Here is a 20,526-nt window from a genome sequence, read left to right as displayed (position 1 = left end):
TACACATGCGTTTGCGGTAAGGCAATGCGACACCGGGCGAGCAGCTTTGCGCGGGGTTCTGCCAGCCGGATTGGAGTCGTGAGGCTTCTGCTCGGCTCGGATAAGTCTTGGTTAGCATTGCCCGCTATCGATTGTAGTCGAGACCAAAGGGTGTTCTATCATGGCCAGTTGCGGATGCATATACCGGTCGCGCGGCGTGAGACAAGGACAAGACAGCGGTACAACAATTCACACGGTACCGACCACCGCTGCCCTCCTCCACGACTCGTGCTTGTCGTCGTGTGAGGCCATCCGCTGGCAGCCGCGACATCGGCTTCCTCGATGGAAAGCCTGCTCGTTGCACTTTGACCGATACATCTTCGCAGGGCCCGCAAATTCTTGCTCGAGTTGCTATCGTTGCGAGATTACGTCGCAGCAAGGCCAGCAGCCACGCGAAAGTCGCAATTATCAAGCCACTTCCGATCATGGCGTGCTCACTGCTGGTCGTCCTGTAGGCTGTAGGGCTCATAGCTTGAAGACGAATATCCACTTGGACCTGCGCACGATCATGCCCGACAGACTGGGATTGCCTGCGCCTCTACCCACTTCCTTAGGTTTACCGTTTACCCTTCGTCACGCATGTGGTCATCAAGCGTTCTTAACCTCGCATTTGAATTTCAGCGGAGCCCGGCCTAGCGGACAAGCCGCAACGTGGAGTGGCTTTTTCTCTCGATCCCTTCCCTTTTCTCGATCCCACTCCAGGGTCTTTCTACGCTGGCTCTTTTCGGATTCTGCTGGAAACAACGGCCATGTTGCTTTGACTGGATAACCTTGTCCGGCGACTACCGATCTCGTCAGACCTCCGCGGACCATTATGACTTTTCGCAGCAGGCCCCACGCCCAATGCCTGCGCCCATGCCTGCTGTCTTCGAAGCGATTCACGACATGCCCGTCTCTCATATGTGGCGCCGTGGCATGATTCTCTACCGATGCCTCTTGCAGCACTCCGACCCTAGATAGTCGCTGCCACCTGCGATCGTGGCGCTGGCTCAAGCACTCTGGCGCAATGTGACGTTGACGGGTGCTCGAGGATCGAAGACTTGTATGCATCTTCGCCCGATTCTTGCGAGTGAGCGGGTAGAAGTCTGGCTCCGCCCTGGTCGCCGGATGAAATTGAACGCCTAAACCTTTTTTGCCTTGCTCGGCTCATGCCATGGTGCAACTGCCGCTTGATTGACCTTCGGCTTCGACAATTCAATCGCGAATCGAAAGTCAAGCTGATCGACGGCTTGTTCCTCGCATGCAAGTATGCATCGCAACAAATCGCACGACACAGGAAGCACCCGAGTGAAACTGTCTCCGCTGAAGGTATCCGCCGGCGCAGCTGAAGTACTCGGCTCCAACAACGTGACAGCTGCCACATCATTCAGAAGGGGTGGCAGCTTTTCATCAGGGATCTCGTGTGTGGAAGCGGTGCAGGTACACGAGCGACGCACCGGCACCCTAGCGGATCTTACCTCACATGATGAGACCCTTCTCTTCACGGTAAAGCGGTTTTGTGTTTCGCACTAGTGGCCATCGATCGAGCGGCTTGTGATCGACGCTTCGGCACTCTTCGCGATGTTGGCATACGAGACACACGACTGGAAGTCCGAGTCGGTACCGGTCCGGTCCATTATCCTTTCTCTAGCAAAACAACAGGGCCACATGGCTCGGCGATGAAATGATTTGTGTTCTTTGAGCCATATGCGGAAGGAGCATGCAATTCCATTCCTTGGACTACTTCTGCTGTCTCGGCAGTCTGCTCGAAGTGGAAGCAGGGTCTATCGTGGCCGAAACGCCTCCAACCATCTCTGTGAGAGAGCTCTGGAATAGAGACCTGTATAGGCGCTGGACGAGATAAGACACCATCGATGATTGTTGCCATCTTCCATGCCCTGCATGAAACCTACTCTGTGACCGGGTAACTTCCTTCTTCGGCAACTCTGCTCACAACGGGTAGACATATGCATCTCGTGGCAGTGTGCATGTGTCTTGCCATAAACCGCGGCCAAACCGCCAGGAGTGTTGAAAGAACCGGTGATTGAACAAAAGTCGCTCTGTGTCTCAGAGCAAAGGCTTCCTCAGAGTCACCGTACGGAGATTGTAGCGGCAAATGACATGGCGTCTTGCCCGAGGAAAGCATCAATCTGCCATCATTTCGTCCAGGGAGGTTGTTGAAAACCGCGAACCCCTCGTCCCGAGACGGTGGCTCAAGAAATCCGTCAATCACTTTCCCCTGCCCATCTTCCATCGTCGAATCTGATATTGGTTGGGTACCGACGCATCGCTTCCGATCTCATCGCGATCACAACGTCCCCCGAATTTGCCCTGCGCAAGACTCCCACGGAGTCGTGTCCGTCCTTCGGCTTCAGCTACCTTGCCAGCAAGATCGTCTTCAGGGGTACATTCCGCTGCCAAGCTAAAAGAGAACTCGTTTCACGCAGGGCCTGAGCTGTATGCCTCGTAGATAGCTCAAGGTGCTGTTAGCGGTGGCTGAACCGAGGGACGAATTGGGGTCCATTGTGGTCTCCGCTTGCTGCAGATTCGCGTGCAATTAATGGCGCAAGATATTCAATATTGGAAAGCCGGATTCAAGCCCCCATGCTCCTTTGTGTGGCAGATCTATGGGATGTCGTGGCAAGCGCTTCCTCTCTACTTCGTCTCGATATTTGAGCCGTCGGTAGAATCTTTGCGACAGGAAAGTCCCAGATGATCGGTCTGTCTGACACACGACTATCAGCCAGAGACACTCTCTACTTGCCTGCCATTCTTGATATGAGGGACATCTCCGTGAGCCAGCTCGGACTGCACTACTACACAGATTGCTCCTCAGTGGCTTGGACGGTGCACTGGGAGCAGGAGGACGGGAGTAGCAGATTTGCATGGTGCTCCGCATCTCTCGTCTCATATCTTCTTGATGAAAACCGCTGTGATTCATGGAGTGCCGCCGGTGCCGAGCAGCGCCCTTGTTGGAACTTGTTGCTCGACCTGATGTCTTGCAGAATCGCTCCACAGACGGTTATACTATATCCAGGGTGGACTGACATGATCGCTGCTGTGCAGGTTGGACAACGTCGCGGGATGAAGTTACGTTCGTGGTCTTGAGTTCCTTCGGACATATCGCTGCGCGGCCGGGGCGCTACACCAAACGCCAAGACGTAACGAACGAGTAATGGCAGTACAGATTGCATTGCATGCTTTCCATACAACGTTTGAGCGACAGATGCTGTCCTTGTCAAGCGGCAGGTCATCTTCCTGACATCTGCGCGACTCGTTGAATCCGTTTGGGCGTCATAACTAGGTTCGTCGCCCAACGACGGCCGAATCATTGGTACACTGTCACTGCATCCTGTAAAAGAGCTTCATCATGTAATTCGTCTGGCAGAACATCTCGATAGGGCCTGTCAATGCTCGTATTGAAGCCTGAGGTCTTGGACACTGGAGAATGTCCTCGACAGTCGTCAAGGACCATGTACACTGCCCAACACCCGCTGTTCGCGACGCCTCAAGGCAGCCCACCTCCCGAGTTGATGGCATCTCGTACCTGGGACGTGTTGGGTCTATTCTCCGCGTAACGCTCATAGCTGTCCAGGTACAATTCATCATTGCTGGTCGTTCTCTTCACTGGCTCGCTCTGTTCAATCGCGTTGACCCACTTCTCCCATCGGCTGCCTGGCTCGGGCGATGGCCAGCCTCTGTATGGCTTCAACACCTTCTCAAGTCGCACAACCCACGGTGCCAACTGCACGTCGACGAAACCCATCTCAGAGCCCAGAAAGAATGGGCCTTCCTCATCAGCGGCATCGACTGCTTTCGATATGTGGTCCTTCAGCTCCCCTGCAAATTTGACTTGATCGGCGGGCTCTTGGGCCTGTAGGTATTTGTAGAAAGCTGGGATGATATGACGGTTGATATGGTCCACCCACAGCCGAGAATGGGCGCGTAGTTTTGGGTCTCTTGGCAGGAGTGCTTTTCCTTCGTTCAAATCTTCCAGGTATTCCATGACAACAGTGGATTCGTACATCCCCCAGTCTCCGTGGCGAAGAGCGGGAACAAGTCCACCTAAGCCACAGGCGGAAGGTTAGCAAGGTCTCAGGGACGGTTTGAATGTCAAGTCAGGAGCTGGTCAGACACGCTGACGCAAGCTTCGGAAGCCACATACGAGGATTAATGTCGAGAAGCAGCTTTGGCTTGCGATACACGTCCACCTCGACATATTCATAGTCCAAGCCCTTGAGTTCAAGCGAAATCCAGACTCGGTGGACGAATGGGCAGAAGCAACTCCCATACAGCTTCAACTCGTTCTCTTTGGAATGTGCATCGGCAGTCTTCTTCGCTTCTCCAGTCGGCTGCTTGTGGTAGGTCTTCTTCGTTGCATCCCCTCCCTGGTTTGGATCAAGCGCCTTGTTGGAATTGCCGTTGGTTGACATTCTGGACGTCTGCTGAGGTAGTAGTCTGCTGAATGGTGGAAGAGGAGATTGGAAACGCCGTGGCACTGGAGTCGCTATTCTGGTCACAAGATTGGGTATACTGATCCGTCTCAAAGGGAGCATTTGATGTCTGAACGACGAGACACAAAAGAATGAACTCACTTCTAGTCGCGGAAGTTTGCATGACGGAATGTTCGGCAATCGTGAGGGACCCCGCTACACTTCGTGCACGCCTTGCAGCGGGATATCGCAAAGGAGGCAGCATTAATAGGCCACTATGCTTCACAGCGAAGCCCAGATGATACAGCTGTAGCTGCTGTCCATTGTCTGCGGCTCATACACACGAGCGTCGACGCCTTGGCGTAAGGTACTTTTGAGGCACGGTTGGCAAGTGCTATTGAGCGCAGAAGGTCGAGGCCCGCCGTAGGTATTGCGATGCTCGTTCACTCGTAGTGACAGAGCCACATGCCACTTTCAGCAGTACTAGATCTCCTGCACGCGAGCGAGCAAGTTGATGCATGTATGTCCGATGGGCAATGAGGTGCGAAACGGCCTCACAATACATACTGAAGACTACGGATAAACCTCGGAGGAATGAAATTGCGGGCGGCGCACTTCACGATTTGGATTTGGCGCGCGACATCGATCTCCCAACTCATCACATTCCCACGACCACGAGACAACGCTTGTAATCATGGCGGAAATCACAATCAAAGAAAGCCCTCTCAAGGAGGTCCAAATCGAGGCCCTGGTGGTGATGCGCATCATCAAGCACTCTTCGTCCACCTTCCCAACACCCGCTACTGGATTTCTTGTCGGCATGGACGTCAACTCGCAATTGCAAATCACCAACTCTTTCCCATACCCAACGGCAGCCCAGGACGCATCAGCTTCGACCGATCCCTACCACCAGCAGGATGCTGCGGCCTTGGCTGCAGCGGCGCCCCGAGCAAAGAGCAATGTGGCATACCAGGCGGAGATGATCAAATTTTTGAGGGAGGTCAACGTGGATGCTCAGGGCGTGGGCTGGTACATCAGCACCAGCATGGGCAACTTTGTCAATCAGAACTTCATCGAGAACCAGGTCTTCTTTCAGCGCGCGGCGGACGAGAGGACAGTTGCGCTTGTGTTCGATGTGTCGAGGACCAGTCAAGGAAGCCTGAGCCTGAAGGCATACCGCTTGTCGACCAGCTTCCTCGTCGCTTATCAAGAGGGCAAATTCACATCAGAGAGGTGCGTATCGAGTGGATGTGCATGAGTTGTGTAATGAAAACTAACAATTCACGCAGCCTCCAGAAGTCAAACCTCCGCTACCAGGACATCCTCGTGGAGCTTCCGATCCAGGTTCACAACTCGCACTTGCTCACCGCATTCCTCCACCAGATTCCTCAACAGCCGTCAAAGAAGACCACTCTCGAATTCCCTTCATCACTCTCGGAGCTGTCCCACGACCCCAACATCTCCACTAACCCACTTGCGCCCAACCTTGACAGCCTGGACCTTTCCATCGATCCTTTCCTCGAGAAGACCTGTGATCTCCTGCTAGAGAGCATCGAGAACCACCAGACCGAGCAGAACAATGCTCAATACTATCAGCGTTCGCTTGCACGTGAGCAGGCAAAGATTAAGACATGGCAAGAGAAGCGAAAAGCCGAGAACACTCTTCGCACCCAACAGAAGCAGCCACTCCTTCCCGAGGACGAATGGCAGAAGCTTTTCAAGCTTCCGCAGGAGCCTTCAAGACTGGAATCGCTCTTGGTGGGCAGACAGGTGGAGCAGTACGCGAGGCAAGTGGATGGCTTCTCCGCGGTGGTGAGTGGGAAGATGTTTGGAGTAAAGGGCAATCTCCTTCCCGGCAGCGAGATGGCTTGAAACTGGACCTGAATGGTCGGGCATAGCGAGGCGTTATGGGTGGGATGTAAGTGCAAAATGGTGATCAAAAGCATTCACGGGAAATGATTGCGGCATTATCTGCCACGGAAGCCGCGTTGGCCACAAGCATGATGTGCTCGTGATGCACTTCATCAGCGTGCAATGTACCAGCGCATGGGACACATCGACACTGGTCCCTCGATCTGGAAAACGTCGACTACATGTCGTACTCCGTTCCGTCGATCGAGCATGTGCTGATCGGCACTCGAACTGCGGTATGCAGTTATTCTGGATCATGAAGAGGGACTACTCAGCCTCACGATATCCTTGAATGTGCACGAGATGAGAGTACGACTCTGATTGCAATAAAGACATACGTAGTGCGATTAGTCTCAAAACTTCAGATTCCCACGCTGTGACAAGACCCAGCATCGTATGCTCCAGAACAGCAGGGTATCGCGCAATTCTGTCAAAACAGTTTCTCAATGACCAGAAATCAGAACTCCGGTTGAAATGCACCAACGCTGTAAAACCACGTAGAAACAGCCCGCGCTCCAATGAATCGTAAATCGAACGCCGAGCTTCCCAAAATAAAATCAATCGCAACTCTTTTCGCTGCCGTGCATTATCACGCCGCAATAGCGCTGAATGGCGCACTTTCTTCCAAGTCGCCCACCAGCTCCGCGACATTGCTCAAATATCGGCCCAGCAGCATCTGCTTGTCGTCCGTACTCCTCGTGTCCAAGTCATTGTCGTCGATGTCCATGTCTCCCGAATGTGTTCTCGCATGATCCGCCCGCAGGTCATGCTTGCCCGCACCATTCCTCCCCATGACCGCAGTATTCGGTGCGCTGCTGCTCGTGAAGGGTAGTGTAGGGACCTCCGGCATGAGGTAGAAGTATAGGAACTCCAACGAGCGCATCTTGACCTCTTTCGTGGTTGACCGTGACTTGAATAGACTGGTGACAGTGAGAAGGCCGTCGATGGCTTCAAATGTGCGGGTGTTCCGTGGTTGGCCGAGTAATGCGGCAACGAGTACAAGGAGCGCATGCGATTGTATTTTGGGAGGGTTGGAGGCGTCGAGGAGGTCAAGAAGCATGTTCATGTGGATCTCGCGGTGGAAAAGGCATTTCGAGGGTGGATGTAGGAGGAGTACGCCTTGGAGGAGGTCGAGCGCGGCGAGAATAAGGAGGTCGGTGGATGACGGATTGCCCATGCCCATGAGGCATTCGAGCGTTGACATCAAGCGAGAGGCGACTGGAGGACTGTTAGAATGGGTCGTTGGTGGCATTGCGTTCAAAACATACCATTGTATTGGAATCCTTCTTGGAGACGGAAGAATTCGCGAAAAGCCGGGTCTTGCTTGAGTTCGTCAAGTTGTTTAGATGTGCCTTGTTGCTTTGTGTCGTTCAAGGCCGATGACTTCCTCTTGTGCGGTGAACGGGAGTTGGGTTTCGAGAGTAGGATCTGGGCAAGGAGGTTTTCGACCTGGCGGCATCCTTTGCGAATCTTCTGGCCGTCGCGAGAGGAGAGGTTGTCGAATGCGACGGAGAGGAGATTCTCCATTGCGATTGACACACTCTCTCGCAAGAGAATCGTTGGCGATTGTGTATCTCTGAAGTTACTTATCGCAGACGGAAGAGTGGAGAAGACGAAGTGTGAGCGTTGACCGTTTAGGGCCAACCTGAAGTCGTCCCAGCAACAACAAGCGCGTTTCAGAGACAAGACCCCTTTCTCTAGCTAAGGTACTTTGCTACCTTGAGTGAACGCCTCTCAGACAATAATTGCTACCAACTAAGTCAATGCTTGTGTGTCAAAATGACTCTGCGCCGGAGGTAGATGACAGCCGAATGGTAACGTTACTCGTAGCTTGGTCGTGCCTTCTCGCTGGGGGAGAGAAGTTGGCGAGGCCGGCAGAGCCATCTTCCATCAAAGTAAGACAAATAGGACTAAGCGCACGGATAAACGAGCATGTGAGCAAGAAGTGAGCTTGCTTAAACGGACGTGCTACTGCCATAGCAGGACACCAGGAAGATGCGTTATTCAGCGAGTAAGTAAGTTAACAGAACGATTCCATAGACAGCTATATGGGCAAGAATGTAGGCAATGTAGAAGCACGGCCAAATAGCGTACACATAAGCGTACAGGTCACGCTAGATAGGCGTACAGGTGATGCTCGCTATTCCGTGGTCATGTCCTCTAAAAAAGTGCCCTGCCCGGACCTCGTAAAGAGCATTGAGAATGCTTGGAAACGAGTATACAGCACCTTTCCAGCCGAGTGCGTCTCTGGCTATCTACCGTTAACACAAATGCGCCATCGCTAATCCCAAACGTCAACCCAGTCTCTCTGTTCGTTTCCTCATCGCTGGCTGTTGCGAATGTATTCTGCTGCAGAATTTGGACCCGCCGCAGCGCTGCCATCTCTGAGAGCAGCTTCATACCGCGCCTTAAGCCCTTCCTCAAATGCCTGGTCAATCTCCGCTTCGTCCTCTACATCCGGATCGACCAGTCCTTCATCGTCATCATCGTCGTCCTCAGCATCTTCCATGTCGCTGATCGTTTCTGGCTCGTCCTTAGCTTGGGCGTATTTGCCGGTTCCTTTGGCCTTCGACGACACGTTCATATCTTTCATCATTCGATTGACTTCCTGCTCGCGAATCTGTGACTTCTGCTCCTCAGCCTCTGCCCTCCGACGTATGAGCTCAGGCTTGTAATCCTTCTCGAACTCGACTCTCTTCTCTTCTACCGCAGCGAAGAAGTCATCGACACCATCGCCAGTCATCGATGATACACCGACCACGGAGAGTTGATTGTAGAACTCCTCCAGCACAAGGCTCATGCTGTTCAGTAGTGGTCCCATGTAACCGCCTCCCTCACGCTGGTGTTCCTCCTCCGCGTGAACGGCTTCCTGAAACTTTTCAAAATCGCGCATCCAGTCCACCGCTTCCTCCTCGGACTTGACATCTGTCTTGTTGAAGACGAGGATCATGGGAAGCTTGGTCTTGTAGAGTATGCTGATAGCATATAGCATGTTCGACATGAATGTGCTGGTGTTCTCCGTCGTTCTTGGAGTGTCGATAATGTACGCGAGAACAGTGGGAAAGCTGGAAGCCAGAGATGAAAGGAGAATGTTTCCGGAAGCTGACCAGACGAAAACTTCGATTTGACCTGGTGTGTCAACAATGATATGACCAGGCAATGCCTTGTTTTGCGAGTTGGGCTGGGGTAAGCAGCGTTTCTCGAGAATGTCCATGACTTGATCGATTTTGGTACTGAATAGGTTGAGACTATCCCAATATTAGCATACGTTGTAGAGGTGTACACTGCAGAATGTTTCCGTTGATGGATGTATAGCTGTCATTCGACCGTGACCTACCTGGTGAGGATGGCGCCATTGGGTCCAAGGTTGTACTGCTTCATCACTTCCTTGTAGTTGACCGAGTCGCGAATATCGATGTTGGAGTCGAAAGGGACCTATGAAACGACTGTCAGTGTGGCATCGCGAAGGGAGTGCTTTGAGAATGTCCTACGCTTCTGACTGCTGGATCCAGGTTGACGACGTACGGCGGTGCTTCCGTTGATTGTTCATGTAGACTGAAAAGATGTGAACAGATGAAAAGACTGCACCCACTCCACAATATCCTTACTGTGCATTGATTCTCTGCATAAAAGTTGTTTTGCCAGAGCCTGCCATGCCGACGCATACCACCGCAACGGGTGGTTGACTGGCGTCCTCCATGGGCAATCTTTGACTTCGCTGTCCAGGAGCTTTGAGAGGTCGCCGGTGACCGCAATGCTTCTTGGATGTCTTCGCGCAGTGCTCTGATGTCTGAACTACTCGCAGCGTCTTCTTGAGATAGATCGCTGAGCTGATGATGTCGACGAGTGTTTATGCTCGAGGGAGAAGCTTTTGTTCGGGTTCATGTAGTTCCAAAATTCGCACGTGAAGGTGACGTGAGGTGAGACGCCAAAATTTCCCCACCACAAGACATTGCGAGAGCTTCTCTCTCTTAGTCCTGCACATCACGCATCATGGGCCTGGAGGAGTTTGAGAAGGAGATTGCCGGGAGCAAGTCGCGCGACTCAAAGGAGGACAGAAAGAGAGAACGCGACGAGGAACGAAGCTCGGAGCGGAGGAAACATCACCATCATCACCATCGCTCTCACCGGAAAGGAGAAGACGACCGCGCCGACGATCGCAGGCACAAGCGCCACCGAGATCGAGATGAGGACGATCGTAGTCATCGTCACCGCAGCAAACGCCACCGAAGCGATTCGCCGAAGCGTGACAAGGAGGCCGAGAAGGAGCTGAAGGTGTTTGACAGCGATGGGGAGGACGAATGGGTAGAGAAGGGAGCGGAGATTGCGCCGCCGGAGGAGAACATCCTGGATCAACGCGATCAGGACCTCAAGGTTGGTGAGGTGAAGCGCGATGCCTGGATGCAGGAGCCGGGGGCGTTGGACGTGGATTACGTACAGCGCAAGCAGAAATCACCGCCACGCGGTCAATTTGTGAGCGCAAAGGATACCCACGATTTCAAGGTACATCAGAGTGAGGTGAAAAGCCACCTGTCCGATCTCCAGAATGATTTCGAGTCCGACGGTGACGACAATGGTGATGCGGCTGAGGGCAAAGTGGAGGACGAGCCAGCGCAGCACGAAGTGGCGTACACCTTTGGCGACAACGGCAGTTCGTGGAGAATGACAAAGTTGAAAGCTGTCTATCGTCAAGCAGAAGACACCGGGAAGAGTGTTGACGACATCGCTCTTGAGAGGTATGGTGACCTTCGTGATTTTGATGACGCACGCGAGGAGGAGCGTGAAATGGACAGGAGGAAAATGTACGGGAAGGACTATGTGGGCCTTGAGAAACCCTCGGGCGAACTGTTTCAAGAGCGTAAAATGGCAGCTGGCATACGGCGAGAGGCGCAAGATGCGGTAGACGCTGAGAAGGAACGTATATCGCTAGCCCAGGGAGAGACAATGGCTGAAGAGGCGCCCCCTGCAAGGACCGTGGCTCTTGATGCGACTGCTCTCAACAAATTGAAGGCCCAGATGATGAAGGCAAAGCTGCGGAAAGCGCCCAATGCTGCACAGCTGGAAGAGGAGTATAAATTGGCCGAGACTGCCAGTCTTGCTAATACTGCTCAACCCGATGTGCTCGTGCTTAGCAACATGGAGAATAGAATGCTCGCTGGCGATCGTTCAGGTGAAGTGACGGCCATATCAGGGAAACGCGGTATCGAGCGCGGGTTGGTGAAAGAGAATGAGGACATGTCGATTGAAGACATGGTCAAGCAAGAGAAGCGCACTCGAGGGGCCAACGGTGGTGAGGGCAGAGCCTTTGCGGAACGAATCGCAAAGGACGGCAAGTTCAAAAATGACCTTGACTACATGGACGACAACGCCGGAAACCTGTCGAAGAAAGTCATCAAATCGGACTCCAATCTGCGGAATGCAGCCGTCGGCGATTTTCAGAAGATGCAGAAGATTCTTGAGAACTGCCCCTTGTGCTACCACGAAGAGTCAAATCAGCCGCCCACCGCACCCGTGGTCAGTTTGGCCACCCGCACCTACATGACTCTAACCACCGAGCCGGAGGTTGCCAAAGGAGGTGCGGTGATTGTCCCTATCCAGCATCGTCTTAATCTACTGGAATGCGACGACGACGAGTGGGAAGAGATCCGAAACTTCATGAAATCACTTACGAGATTCTACCACGCTCAAGACAAGAGCGTCATTTTCTACGAGAACGCTGCGTTCATGTCAAGCCGGAAGGGCCATGCTGCGTTGATAGCTGTCCCACTTCCCCATCACTTGGTCGAGAACGCGCCTGCGTACTTCAAGGAAGCCATACTCGCTTCGGACGAACAGTGGGGCCAACACAAACCGATCATCGACACGCTGGCTCTGGTTCAGAGAGCCGGTTATGGCAAGGCGGCATTTCGCAGAGCCATGGTGAAGGAAATGCCATACTTCCACGTGTTTTACACGCTCGACGGCGGCATGGGTCATGTCATCGAAGACGAGCGTCGTTGGCCGAAGGGAGACTTATTCGCGCGAGAGATCATCGGCGGCATGCTTGATAAAGGTCCTGAGACTATCAAAAGACAGGGTCGATGGGAGAAGCATGACAGACGAGTAGAAGGATTCCGGAAGCGATGGTCAGCCTTTGATTGGACAAAGGCGTTGATGGAGCCGCAGTGAAGTCCTTCTGCAGGACTGTGGCACAGAAGACTGTAGTGGGTCACTTGACTGACTGCCTACAAATAGAGTCGCTACCAGGGCACGGATGCGACAATGCGGTCGCCCAGAAAGTGCTTGGCACGAAAGCGCGACATCGGGCCTCTTCACTTCAAGCGACGCACGGGCCATGTCTGTAAGCGCCCACACGAACTACAACTGCCAGTCAAACTGTGTACCGCTACTCCGCCTCTATGCAGCCGTCGTGAGCGCGTAGACAACGAACAGCGTCGGCGATGACGAAAGGACTGGCGGTAACGACGATGGCTCGGACAAGACTTCGATAATATACCGTCGCCCGCCAACTTTGCCATGCTCCAGTAAACAACGTGCTTCGACGATTAAACGAATTCCTCTGCATTTCCTCTCTCATCTTTCTTCGCTTCGAGTCTCCTTCAATTCATCATTGCTGCTGGCCAGCTACTAATGCTTTTCTTATTATGCTAATTTGATCGGGCCTAGAACATACATGCGAAGGCAACAATGCCATCTCGGCCAAGAAGGCAAGCAAGCGAGTCATCAGCCGATTTACGAAAACGAACAACGACAGATCCTTCAAACTTCCCACGAGTACTCTCTAATTATGTGCCAACATGCGCGCAGTCATGTCTTTCCACATACATCAATCAGCAGTACGACTGCACAAATGGCGACGTCTCGTGCCTGTGTTCGCAATATGGAAACAGCGGCTTCACGCTTGGAGAGCTGGCCCTCGTTTGTGTTTCGATCAGTTGTCCATCTGCCAACCAACAGGATCCGGATAAGGCGAAAGCAAAGGCGTACGACATATGCGCTGCACAGAACGATGCTGCGGCCGCCACGCAACAAACACTTATTCCTCCCGCGACATCCTCTAGTCGTACCAGCAGTAGTTCCATCCAGACCACAACGACAGCCACTACCTCAACAATTCCGGAGCCGACCTCTACGACTCGAAGCACCGACACGCCTTTTGCCACGACAACGAGCGCACCACCCGAACCGACACCGGAACGAGCAGCAATCACAAGCGGGCAAGCGATCGGTATATCAGTAGCAGCAGTTGGATTCGTGCTGATTGCGGTCGGAATGTTCTACGCCTTGGGCTGCATCCGACGTCGTAAACGCAAGGCGGCCGAGAGAGGAACGAAACACCATTCGTACGACTTTATCGACGATGCTTCGGTGCACGGGTCAGAGTTCCCGCGCGGGTTCATCAACCATGCCAATCCGGGGGGCTTGGATATGTCTGGAGCGGTCTACTCCTCGGAGAAGCGTAACACGAACTGGCCAACTCTGCAGGTACATCAAGAGCCATACTATCGCCATGAGAAGAACTCTAGCCAGGATACGCAAACCAGGAGATCAGACTCGCCAGTAAGCTATCGTAGCGCTAGCAGTATGCGGACGACATCTCAGCTGCTTCCGGAGAAACCAAGCGGCCTACTACTTCGTCCTCCACCAAGGTCGCCCGAGCTCGATAATATGCGAACGCCCGCCACGATTTTTGAAGAAGACCGTTTCTCAGCACATATCGCTCCTCCAGTGCCGAGTCTACCGAAGAACCCAAGGCAGCCACAGTTCGCGCACCAGTTTACGAAGCCAGCAGAGCACGCAAACCAGCCCTCTCTCACACTTGATATACCCAACCAGACCACTCAATGCCAAGCTGTGCAGTCCTCCGAAGCAAGCCTGTTGAGAGCGGCTCCGCAGTCGTCTATGGCGCATCCCCCAGCTTTAATGCCTGGTCAGTCGATGCCTACCTTTCCTCCACCGCCCGCTTTCCAGCATGCAGGACCGACTTTTCCTCCGCCACCAACGTCCGCGGCGCGATCTATCTACGAGCGACCAACGTACGGTAATAGTAGCAATAGCGTGCTCGACTACTATGCGAGTCCAGAATACGACTCTCCGACGGACCTATACTCATCCACTCCGATCGAAGATGAGACTCAGGTCCGAAAAGTCGCACCGGCTGCAATCGCAATCTCAAAGCCCTCTTATCCGCCTTTGGCCGTACGTACATCGCTTGCATCCGACGCCTCTCGTCGAACATCCTTTGAGAGCACGGACCCCGACGAGTCCACGCCACCGGAAGAAGAAGATAAGAGGCTTACTCCCGTGAAAGAGGCAGCCTCACCGATTGCCGAGATTCGGTATCCCAAAGTTCCTCGGAGTGCGAACCAAAGTGTGCCTAGGTCACCGGTCTATCAATCCGCATATCAATTCCCCATCAGACAGGACTCCCGCAGCATCGCGAACCGCAGGCAAGAGAGAATGCCTCAGACTCGCGACTCTGAGACAAGAGGCAGAGAGCATGGCCACAACGCGTCATCCAGTGGTTCAAGTCTAGCAGCAAAGCGGAGAGGCGACAGCGCCGCGAACAAGCTCCATATCACGACCATCACTCCCAACAGAGCTCCTCGGACTCCGCCAAGGCAAGAGAATGTAGCTGCATACACCAAAGAGACACCGCTGAGAGGCTACGGCCGCACTGCCACTTCCGCCGGCGTCAAGACGCCAGACTGGCCATTGAAGATCGAGATGAAGTCTCCCCCGGGAGGATTGAAGAGTCCGCTGTGGGAGCCGAAGTTGACTCCGAGGAGAGAAGGCGATGACTTGTATTTGAGTGTGTCGGTAGCTACGCCGCAGCATGCTCACTTTCCGAGGCGGTGAACATCTCCTTTGTGTTTTGGTGCGTGGATTGTCCTTCGAGCCGCGTTTTGGAGCGTTCAAGCGAGCATTTGGCATAGATAGACCGAGTGTATATACTCAACTTACCATCAAGACCTGAGGAACTGAGCATCGCAGAAACCCGTATCGTTAACACCTGTCAGGTCACCACTGAGTCAATGCGGCACAGGCCATATAGCCTATCATCAGCGGAGAGTGCTGTTCGTGGAGAAGACGGTTTTTCCGCGGGGGCTGCCAATGGCGGTCTGTTCGCCCGGCTAAATGCGAGCGACTGATAGCGACATTGCAGACTCGAATAGCCATGCCTCGAGTCGGATGCCTATGAAGAAATTGTGAAGCAGTCCAGGATGTGAGATGAAGACAGCAATGCGTGCAATGTATGTTCAGTAGTCAGTGAACACGTCTCCGTCCGACAGATGCCGATGGGACACAAATCTGAGAGACCGAAACATGCACGTGCCGGCGATGGGTGGGGATCCTTCACCTTCAAGATGCCGTCGGCGATTGCCCCACCAAAACGTCACGGCCGCAAATCTCTCTCCGTCGTTTCAGGGCAAAGTTCAACCATTCTTCCTCCTTACAATCACCTCTTCACGACAAACACCAACCGCAATCATGGGATACACCAAGACAGACGAGTTGGCCATCAACACCATCAGGACCCTCGCCGTAAGCTGCCCCGTCCCGCCCATTCAGTCCCAGTGGAAGGCGTCCCAATGGAAGGCCACGGCCACGCACCCCCACCATACGCCTCACCACAATTCGAGGCATATGGCGAGCCTCTCCATGATGAATTGCAGCTGACAAGCTCTCCGACAGATCGATGCCACATTCAAGGCGAACAGCGGCCGTAAGTAGAGCTCATTGGAATAGTTGAGTCTTCTCAAAGGACATTTTCGAAATGGCAACAGATGGACTCGAAGGACACGGAGGCGGGACACGGACAACCCACTGACATCTGCTGGCAGACCCCGGCGCTCCCATGGGATGCGCTCCCCTCGCTCACGTCCTCTTCAACAAGTTCATGACCTTCAACCCAAAGAACCCATCATGGCTCAACCGCGACCGATTTGTACTCTCCAACGGCCACGGCTGCATGCTCCAATATGCTCTCCTCCACCTGTTCGGCTACGGCGTCAGCATGGATGACCTGAAGGCATTCCGCCAGCTCGACAGCATCACCCCGGGTCACCCTGAGGCTCACGACACACCCGGTATCGAGGTGACCACTGGTCCCCTGGGACAGGGTTTCGCCAACGCTGTTGGTTTGGCCATTGCCCAGGCTCACACCGCGGGCGTGTTCAACAAGCCAGGCTTTGAGCTTGTCAACAACCACACATACGTACTTTTTGGTGATGGATGCGCCATGGAGGGAATCGCCAGTGAGGCTGCCTCCACCGCCGGTCACTTGCAGCTCGGCAACCTCATCGCCATTTACGATGACAACCACATTTCCATTGGTGAGCAGTCTTCAAAATTGTCCTTTTACGGGAAATATGCTAATACTCAATAGACGGCGACACCAAGTGCGCCTTCACCGAGGACGTTAGCAAGCGCTTCGAGGCATACGGCTGGAACGTGATCTGGGTCAAGGACGGCGACAGCGATCTCGAGGGTATCGAGAAGGCCCTCTCTGAGGCCAAGGCCGTCAAAGACAAGCCAACCATGATCAGACTCACGACCACCATTGGTTTCGGCTCCAAGCTCCAGGGAACTGGTGGCGTGCACGGAAACCCTCTCAAGGAGGACGACGTCAAGCAGGTCAAGGAGAAGTGGGGTTTCGACCCAGAGAAGACCTTCCAGGTCGCACAAGAGGTTTACGACATGTACCACAAGCACGCCGCAGAGGGCGCTGCTGCTGAGGAGGAGTGGAATAAGCTGTTCGAGAAGTACAGCAGCGAGCACAAGGACCTTGCGGCCGACCTCAAGCGTCGCCAGACCAAGGCCCTGCCAGAGGGCTGGCAGACGAAGCTCCCGGTCTACAAGCCATCCGACAAGGCCGTTGCTTCGCGTAAGCTTTCCGAGAGCGTCCTCGAGGCCATCTACGAGGCCGTTCCTGAGCTCCTCTCCGGATCTGCCGATTTGACCGGCTCCAACAACACCCGCTGGAAGAGCGCCGTCGATTTCCAGCCACCAAGCCTCGGCATTGGTGAGTGGAGTGGTCGTTACCTCCGCTACGGTGTGCGCGAGCACGCCATGGCCGGTATCATGAACGGTATCTCTGCGTATGGTACCCTCATTCCAGCCGGTGGCACTTTCTTGAACTTCGTCTCCTACGCCGCTGGATCGGTCCGTCTCTCATCTCTCTCGCACCAGCGCGTCATCTACATCGCCACTCACGACTCCATCGGTCTCGGAGAGGACGGTCCTACCCATCAGCCTATCGAGACTCTTGCACACTTCCGCGCTCTGCCAAACATGATGGTGTGGCGCCCAGCCGACGGCAACGAGACTTCTGCCGCATATTACGTCGCTCTCACATCCACCGGCACCCCGTCCATCCTCGCATTGACCCGCCAGAACCTGCCTCAACTCGAGAACTCCACCCTCGAGAACGGCATCAAGGGTGGGTACGTCGCTCTCGAGGACAAGTCTGCTCAGATCACTCTCGTCGCCACCGGTTCAGAAGTGTCTCTCTGCTTAGAGGCCGTCAAGAACCTCAAGGACAACAAGGGCGTCGCTGCTCGTGTCGTGTCGATGCCTTGTATGGAGGTCTTTGATGCCCAGCCGAAGGAGTACAAGCTGTCGGTCATCCCAGACGGCATTCCAGCTCTCAGTGTCGAGGTCATGAGCACCATGGGATGGGAGAAGTACACACACGAGCAGTTCGGCCTGAACCGCTTCGGTGCTTCTGGCCCATACAAGGACGTCTACGCGGTAAGTTTGCCTGATTGATAGCAAATGTCGCAGAAAACTGACAAAGTCAAACAGAAATTCGAGTTCACCCCTGAGGGCATCTCAAAGCGCGCCGTTGCCACCATCGACTTCTACAAGGAGGTCAAGCCTCTGCGCTCGCCGCTCAACCGCGCGTTCCAGCAGCTCATCTAAGGGGGTGCTAGTTGCGGCTTGATGAATGTTTGTCTGAAAGATTGCGAGCTATGTTAATGCTCTTCTAAGGCGATAGACGGACGAAACCAAAAGACATTTACGAATTGAAACAAACTTCTTTCCAGCGTCAGTGTTTATTGCTCTCGTCTGTGTCAAACAATCGTACGTGCTTGCCTTGATCCATGCAGGTAGTTCTTCTTCGGTTGCAACAACGAAATCTACCACCCAGAGCAGCCCTGGGCAAGGTTCAGCTTAGTCATGCTTGACGACCTCCCGTCCTTGGCTCCAGCTGTCCATTGCGAACCAGATAGCTTCTGACGCTACGTTGAGTCACCATGGCAGATGAGGACAAGGAGAAAGCTGAGAAGCTAGCAGCAGCTAAGAAACGGGTCAGTGATAATCCACTGGTCGAGTTTGGCGAGCTCTTTACTGACTGGTACTCCAGTATGAGCAACTGAAGAAGGAGCCAGCAAAGAAGGGCAAGAAGGGAGCCAAGAAAAAGGATGCCAAAGCTGCAGACGCAAAAGCTGACGAGGGCGCTGAAGAGGGAGGAGAAGCGGGCGCGCCTGCAAATGAAGAAGCAGAAGCCGAGCCAGAGGACACACCAGCAGCCGACACCGAGGACGCACCCGAACCGGCAGCATCCGAATCGCAGCAGTCCAGAGAGCGATCAGAGTCCTTTCGTCACGGGTCAGGTCCACAAGCAGAAGTCCAAGAGCTGTACCGCAAGCAAGCAGCGAAGATTGAGGAGCTCGAGAAGGAGAACAAAACGCTTCAGGAGCAGAACAAGGATGGAGCCACTCGGTTGGCAACAGCAGAGGAAGAGCTGGAGGCTATGCGCGAAAGTAGCAGCGATGTGGCCGAGCTGAAGAGCAAGGCGAAAGAGGCCGAACGGTTGAGCACTGAGCTGGAATCGGTGCAACGACAACTCGCACAGGCTCAACAAGCTGCGAAAGGACCTGCTCGACGGGCGTCGGGACCGAGCCCGGAAATCTCAGAACAGCTCGCCAGCAAGACGTCCACGATTGAATCCCTCGAGCTGGACATCAGCAACCTCCGCAACCAAGTCACAAACCTGCAAGCAAAGCTATCCGAACGGGAAGCCTCCGCAAAGGATCTGACCGACCGTGCATCAACAGCCGAGACCGCGACGGAGTCTGTCCGAAAGGAACTCGAAGCCCTCAAAGTCTCCATCGCCTTCCCGAGTGACGACACCAAAGCGGCCAACGAGGATCCGGAAGCGCTTACCAAGCGCATCACTGTGCTCGAATCCGACCTCCGCACCGCCAACACCAACCTCGAAGCGGCCGCGCAGCGTGCAGCTAGTCTCGAGCAGAAGATTGAGGCACTCACAAAACTCCACCGCGACGCCACGACTCTATCCCAGTCAAAAGACAAGGAACTCGCCGATGCTCGCGCACAGCTCAAACGCCGCGACCGTCCTTCGCACGTTCGCGATGCGTCGGAGTTCGAACTGGGTGAGGAGGAGACGGAGACTGGCGAACTGCAGGCCAAGATCCGTGCGCTCGAAGCGGAGAACTTCGATCTCCGCCGCGGGGTATGGAGGGACAAACGCGCGGAGCTGCAGCCCGGATTGGACGAGGATGGCAAAGAGTACGAAGACGTAGACTTGGCGACTCCGTACTCGCCGTTCGGGAAGCGTGGAAGCCTCCCACGACAGACGAGCACGTTTCAGGATGTCATCACGTCGGGAATCAATGCCTTCACGGGTCGTCCGCCTCAAGGACAAGGCGCGGGTCGAGAACGGGCGCCGTCTGTAGGATTATTGAGTGAAGATGGATTTGACGAGGATGCGTTCTTGCTTGCACAGGAAGAGGAGGCGAAGAGGAGGATTGAGAGGATCAAGGAGGTCAAGCGTGGGTTGGAGCAGTGGAGGGGTTGGAGGGTTGATGTTGCAGATTTGAGGCGGACGGGACTGGGAAATGGAAGGGAGGTTGGTGAGGTCTTCGAGGTGTAAGATGTTGTTGGACAAGTAGGAAGGAGAGAAGGAGGTATGGAGCATAAACCATCTAGCAGGAAGTAGTTGTTGCTTCGAGGATGTCTACTCTAAAGGCCAGCAGCGAATCTTTCGAGCCGTTGTCAGCGCTTCCTCGATGAGGAAACGCATTTCATACCTAGCAGCACATACCTATGGCTCGGTAGGCTAAAGCATGGTGGGGGTACCGACGCGGTTTGGAGGGGTCACTCTTCAAAAGTTTGGACTTCTGTTCCCTTGATT

At 54.2% G+C, this 20,526-nt stretch overlaps 8 protein-coding genes across 8 annotated transcripts; 5 read left to right on the top strand and 3 right to left on the bottom strand.

Moving 5' to 3' along the window:
- Window positions 1-3,526: 3,526 nt before the first annotated feature.
- On the bottom strand, window positions 3,527-4,451 carry MYCGRDRAFT_33235 (uncharacterized protein; the record flags this gene model as incomplete). Its single annotated transcript, XM_003856163.1, has 2 exons — window positions 3,527-4,083; window positions 4,184-4,451. 2 exons carry the CDS (start codon window positions 4,449-4,451, stop codon window positions 3,527-3,529), a joined length of 825 nt encoding a protein of 274 aa, XP_003856211.1.
- Window positions 4,452-5,113: 662 nt separating this feature from the next.
- On the top strand, window positions 5,114-6,518 carry MYCGRDRAFT_65878 (uncharacterized protein; the record flags this gene model as incomplete). The annotated part of the gene is made up of 2 exons (XM_003857391.1): window positions 5,114-5,684; window positions 5,741-6,518. 2 exons carry the CDS (start codon window positions 5,146-5,148, stop codon window positions 6,321-6,323), a joined length of 1,122 nt encoding a protein of 373 aa, XP_003857439.1.
- Window positions 6,519-6,951: 433 nt separating this feature from the next.
- On the bottom strand, window positions 6,952-7,946 carry MYCGRDRAFT_65875 (uncharacterized protein; the record flags this gene model as incomplete). Its single annotated transcript, XM_003856162.1, has 2 exons — window positions 6,952-7,580; window positions 7,631-7,946. The coding sequence occupies 2 exons, from the start codon at window positions 7,887-7,889 to the stop codon at window positions 6,952-6,954; spliced, it is 888 nt and encodes a 295-aa protein (XP_003856210.1).
- A 736-nt stretch (window positions 7,947-8,682) lies between these two features.
- On the bottom strand, window positions 8,683-10,097 carry MYCGRDRAFT_98423 (uncharacterized protein; the record flags this gene model as incomplete). The annotated part of the gene is made up of 5 exons (XM_003856161.1): window positions 8,683-8,856; window positions 8,941-9,610; window positions 9,700-9,797; window positions 9,854-9,917; window positions 9,971-10,097. The coding sequence occupies 5 exons, from the start codon at window positions 10,060-10,062 to the stop codon at window positions 8,683-8,685; spliced, it is 1,098 nt and encodes a 365-aa protein (XP_003856209.1).
- A 258-nt stretch (window positions 10,098-10,355) lies between these two features.
- MYCGRDRAFT_33196 (uncharacterized protein) lies at window positions 10,356-12,530 on the top strand (the record flags this gene model as incomplete). Its single annotated transcript, XM_003857392.1, has 2 exons — window positions 10,356-10,637; window positions 10,746-12,530. The coding sequence occupies 2 exons, from the start codon at window positions 10,356-10,358 to the stop codon at window positions 12,528-12,530; spliced, it is 2,067 nt and encodes a 688-aa protein (XP_003857440.1).
- Window positions 12,531-13,049: 519 nt separating this feature from the next.
- MYCGRDRAFT_89261 (uncharacterized protein) lies at window positions 13,050-15,221 on the top strand (the record flags this gene model as incomplete). Its single annotated transcript, XM_003857393.1, has 1 exon — window positions 13,050-15,221. The coding sequence occupies one exon, from the start codon at window positions 13,050-13,052 to the stop codon at window positions 15,219-15,221; it is 2,172 nt and encodes a 723-aa protein (XP_003857441.1).
- Window positions 15,222-15,833: 612 nt separating this feature from the next.
- Window positions 15,834-18,412, top strand: TKL1 (uncharacterized protein; the record flags this gene model as incomplete). Its single annotated transcript, XM_003857394.1, has 5 exons — window positions 15,834-15,908; window positions 16,059-16,089; window positions 16,208-16,699; window positions 16,753-18,116; window positions 18,171-18,412. 5 exons carry the CDS (start codon window positions 15,855-15,857, stop codon window positions 18,285-18,287), a joined length of 2,058 nt encoding a protein of 685 aa, XP_003857442.1.
- A 210-nt stretch (window positions 18,413-18,622) lies between these two features.
- MYCGRDRAFT_98421 (uncharacterized protein) lies at window positions 18,623-20,265 on the top strand (the record flags this gene model as incomplete). Its single annotated transcript, XM_003857395.1, has 2 exons — window positions 18,623-18,676; window positions 18,733-20,265. 2 exons carry the CDS (start codon window positions 18,623-18,625, stop codon window positions 20,263-20,265), a joined length of 1,587 nt encoding a protein of 528 aa, XP_003857443.1.
- Window positions 20,266-20,526: the final 261 nt, after the last annotated feature.

This window comes from Zymoseptoria tritici, chromosome 1, assembly GCF_000219625.1.
Source record: "Zymoseptoria tritici IPO323 chromosome 1, whole genome shotgun sequence".
NCBI classification, from domain to species: domain Eukaryota; kingdom Fungi; phylum Ascomycota; class Dothideomycetes; order Mycosphaerellales; family Mycosphaerellaceae; genus Zymoseptoria; species Zymoseptoria tritici.
Note: the sequence above shows the minus strand (reverse complement) of the source record. Positions and strands in the feature narration are given on the sequence as shown.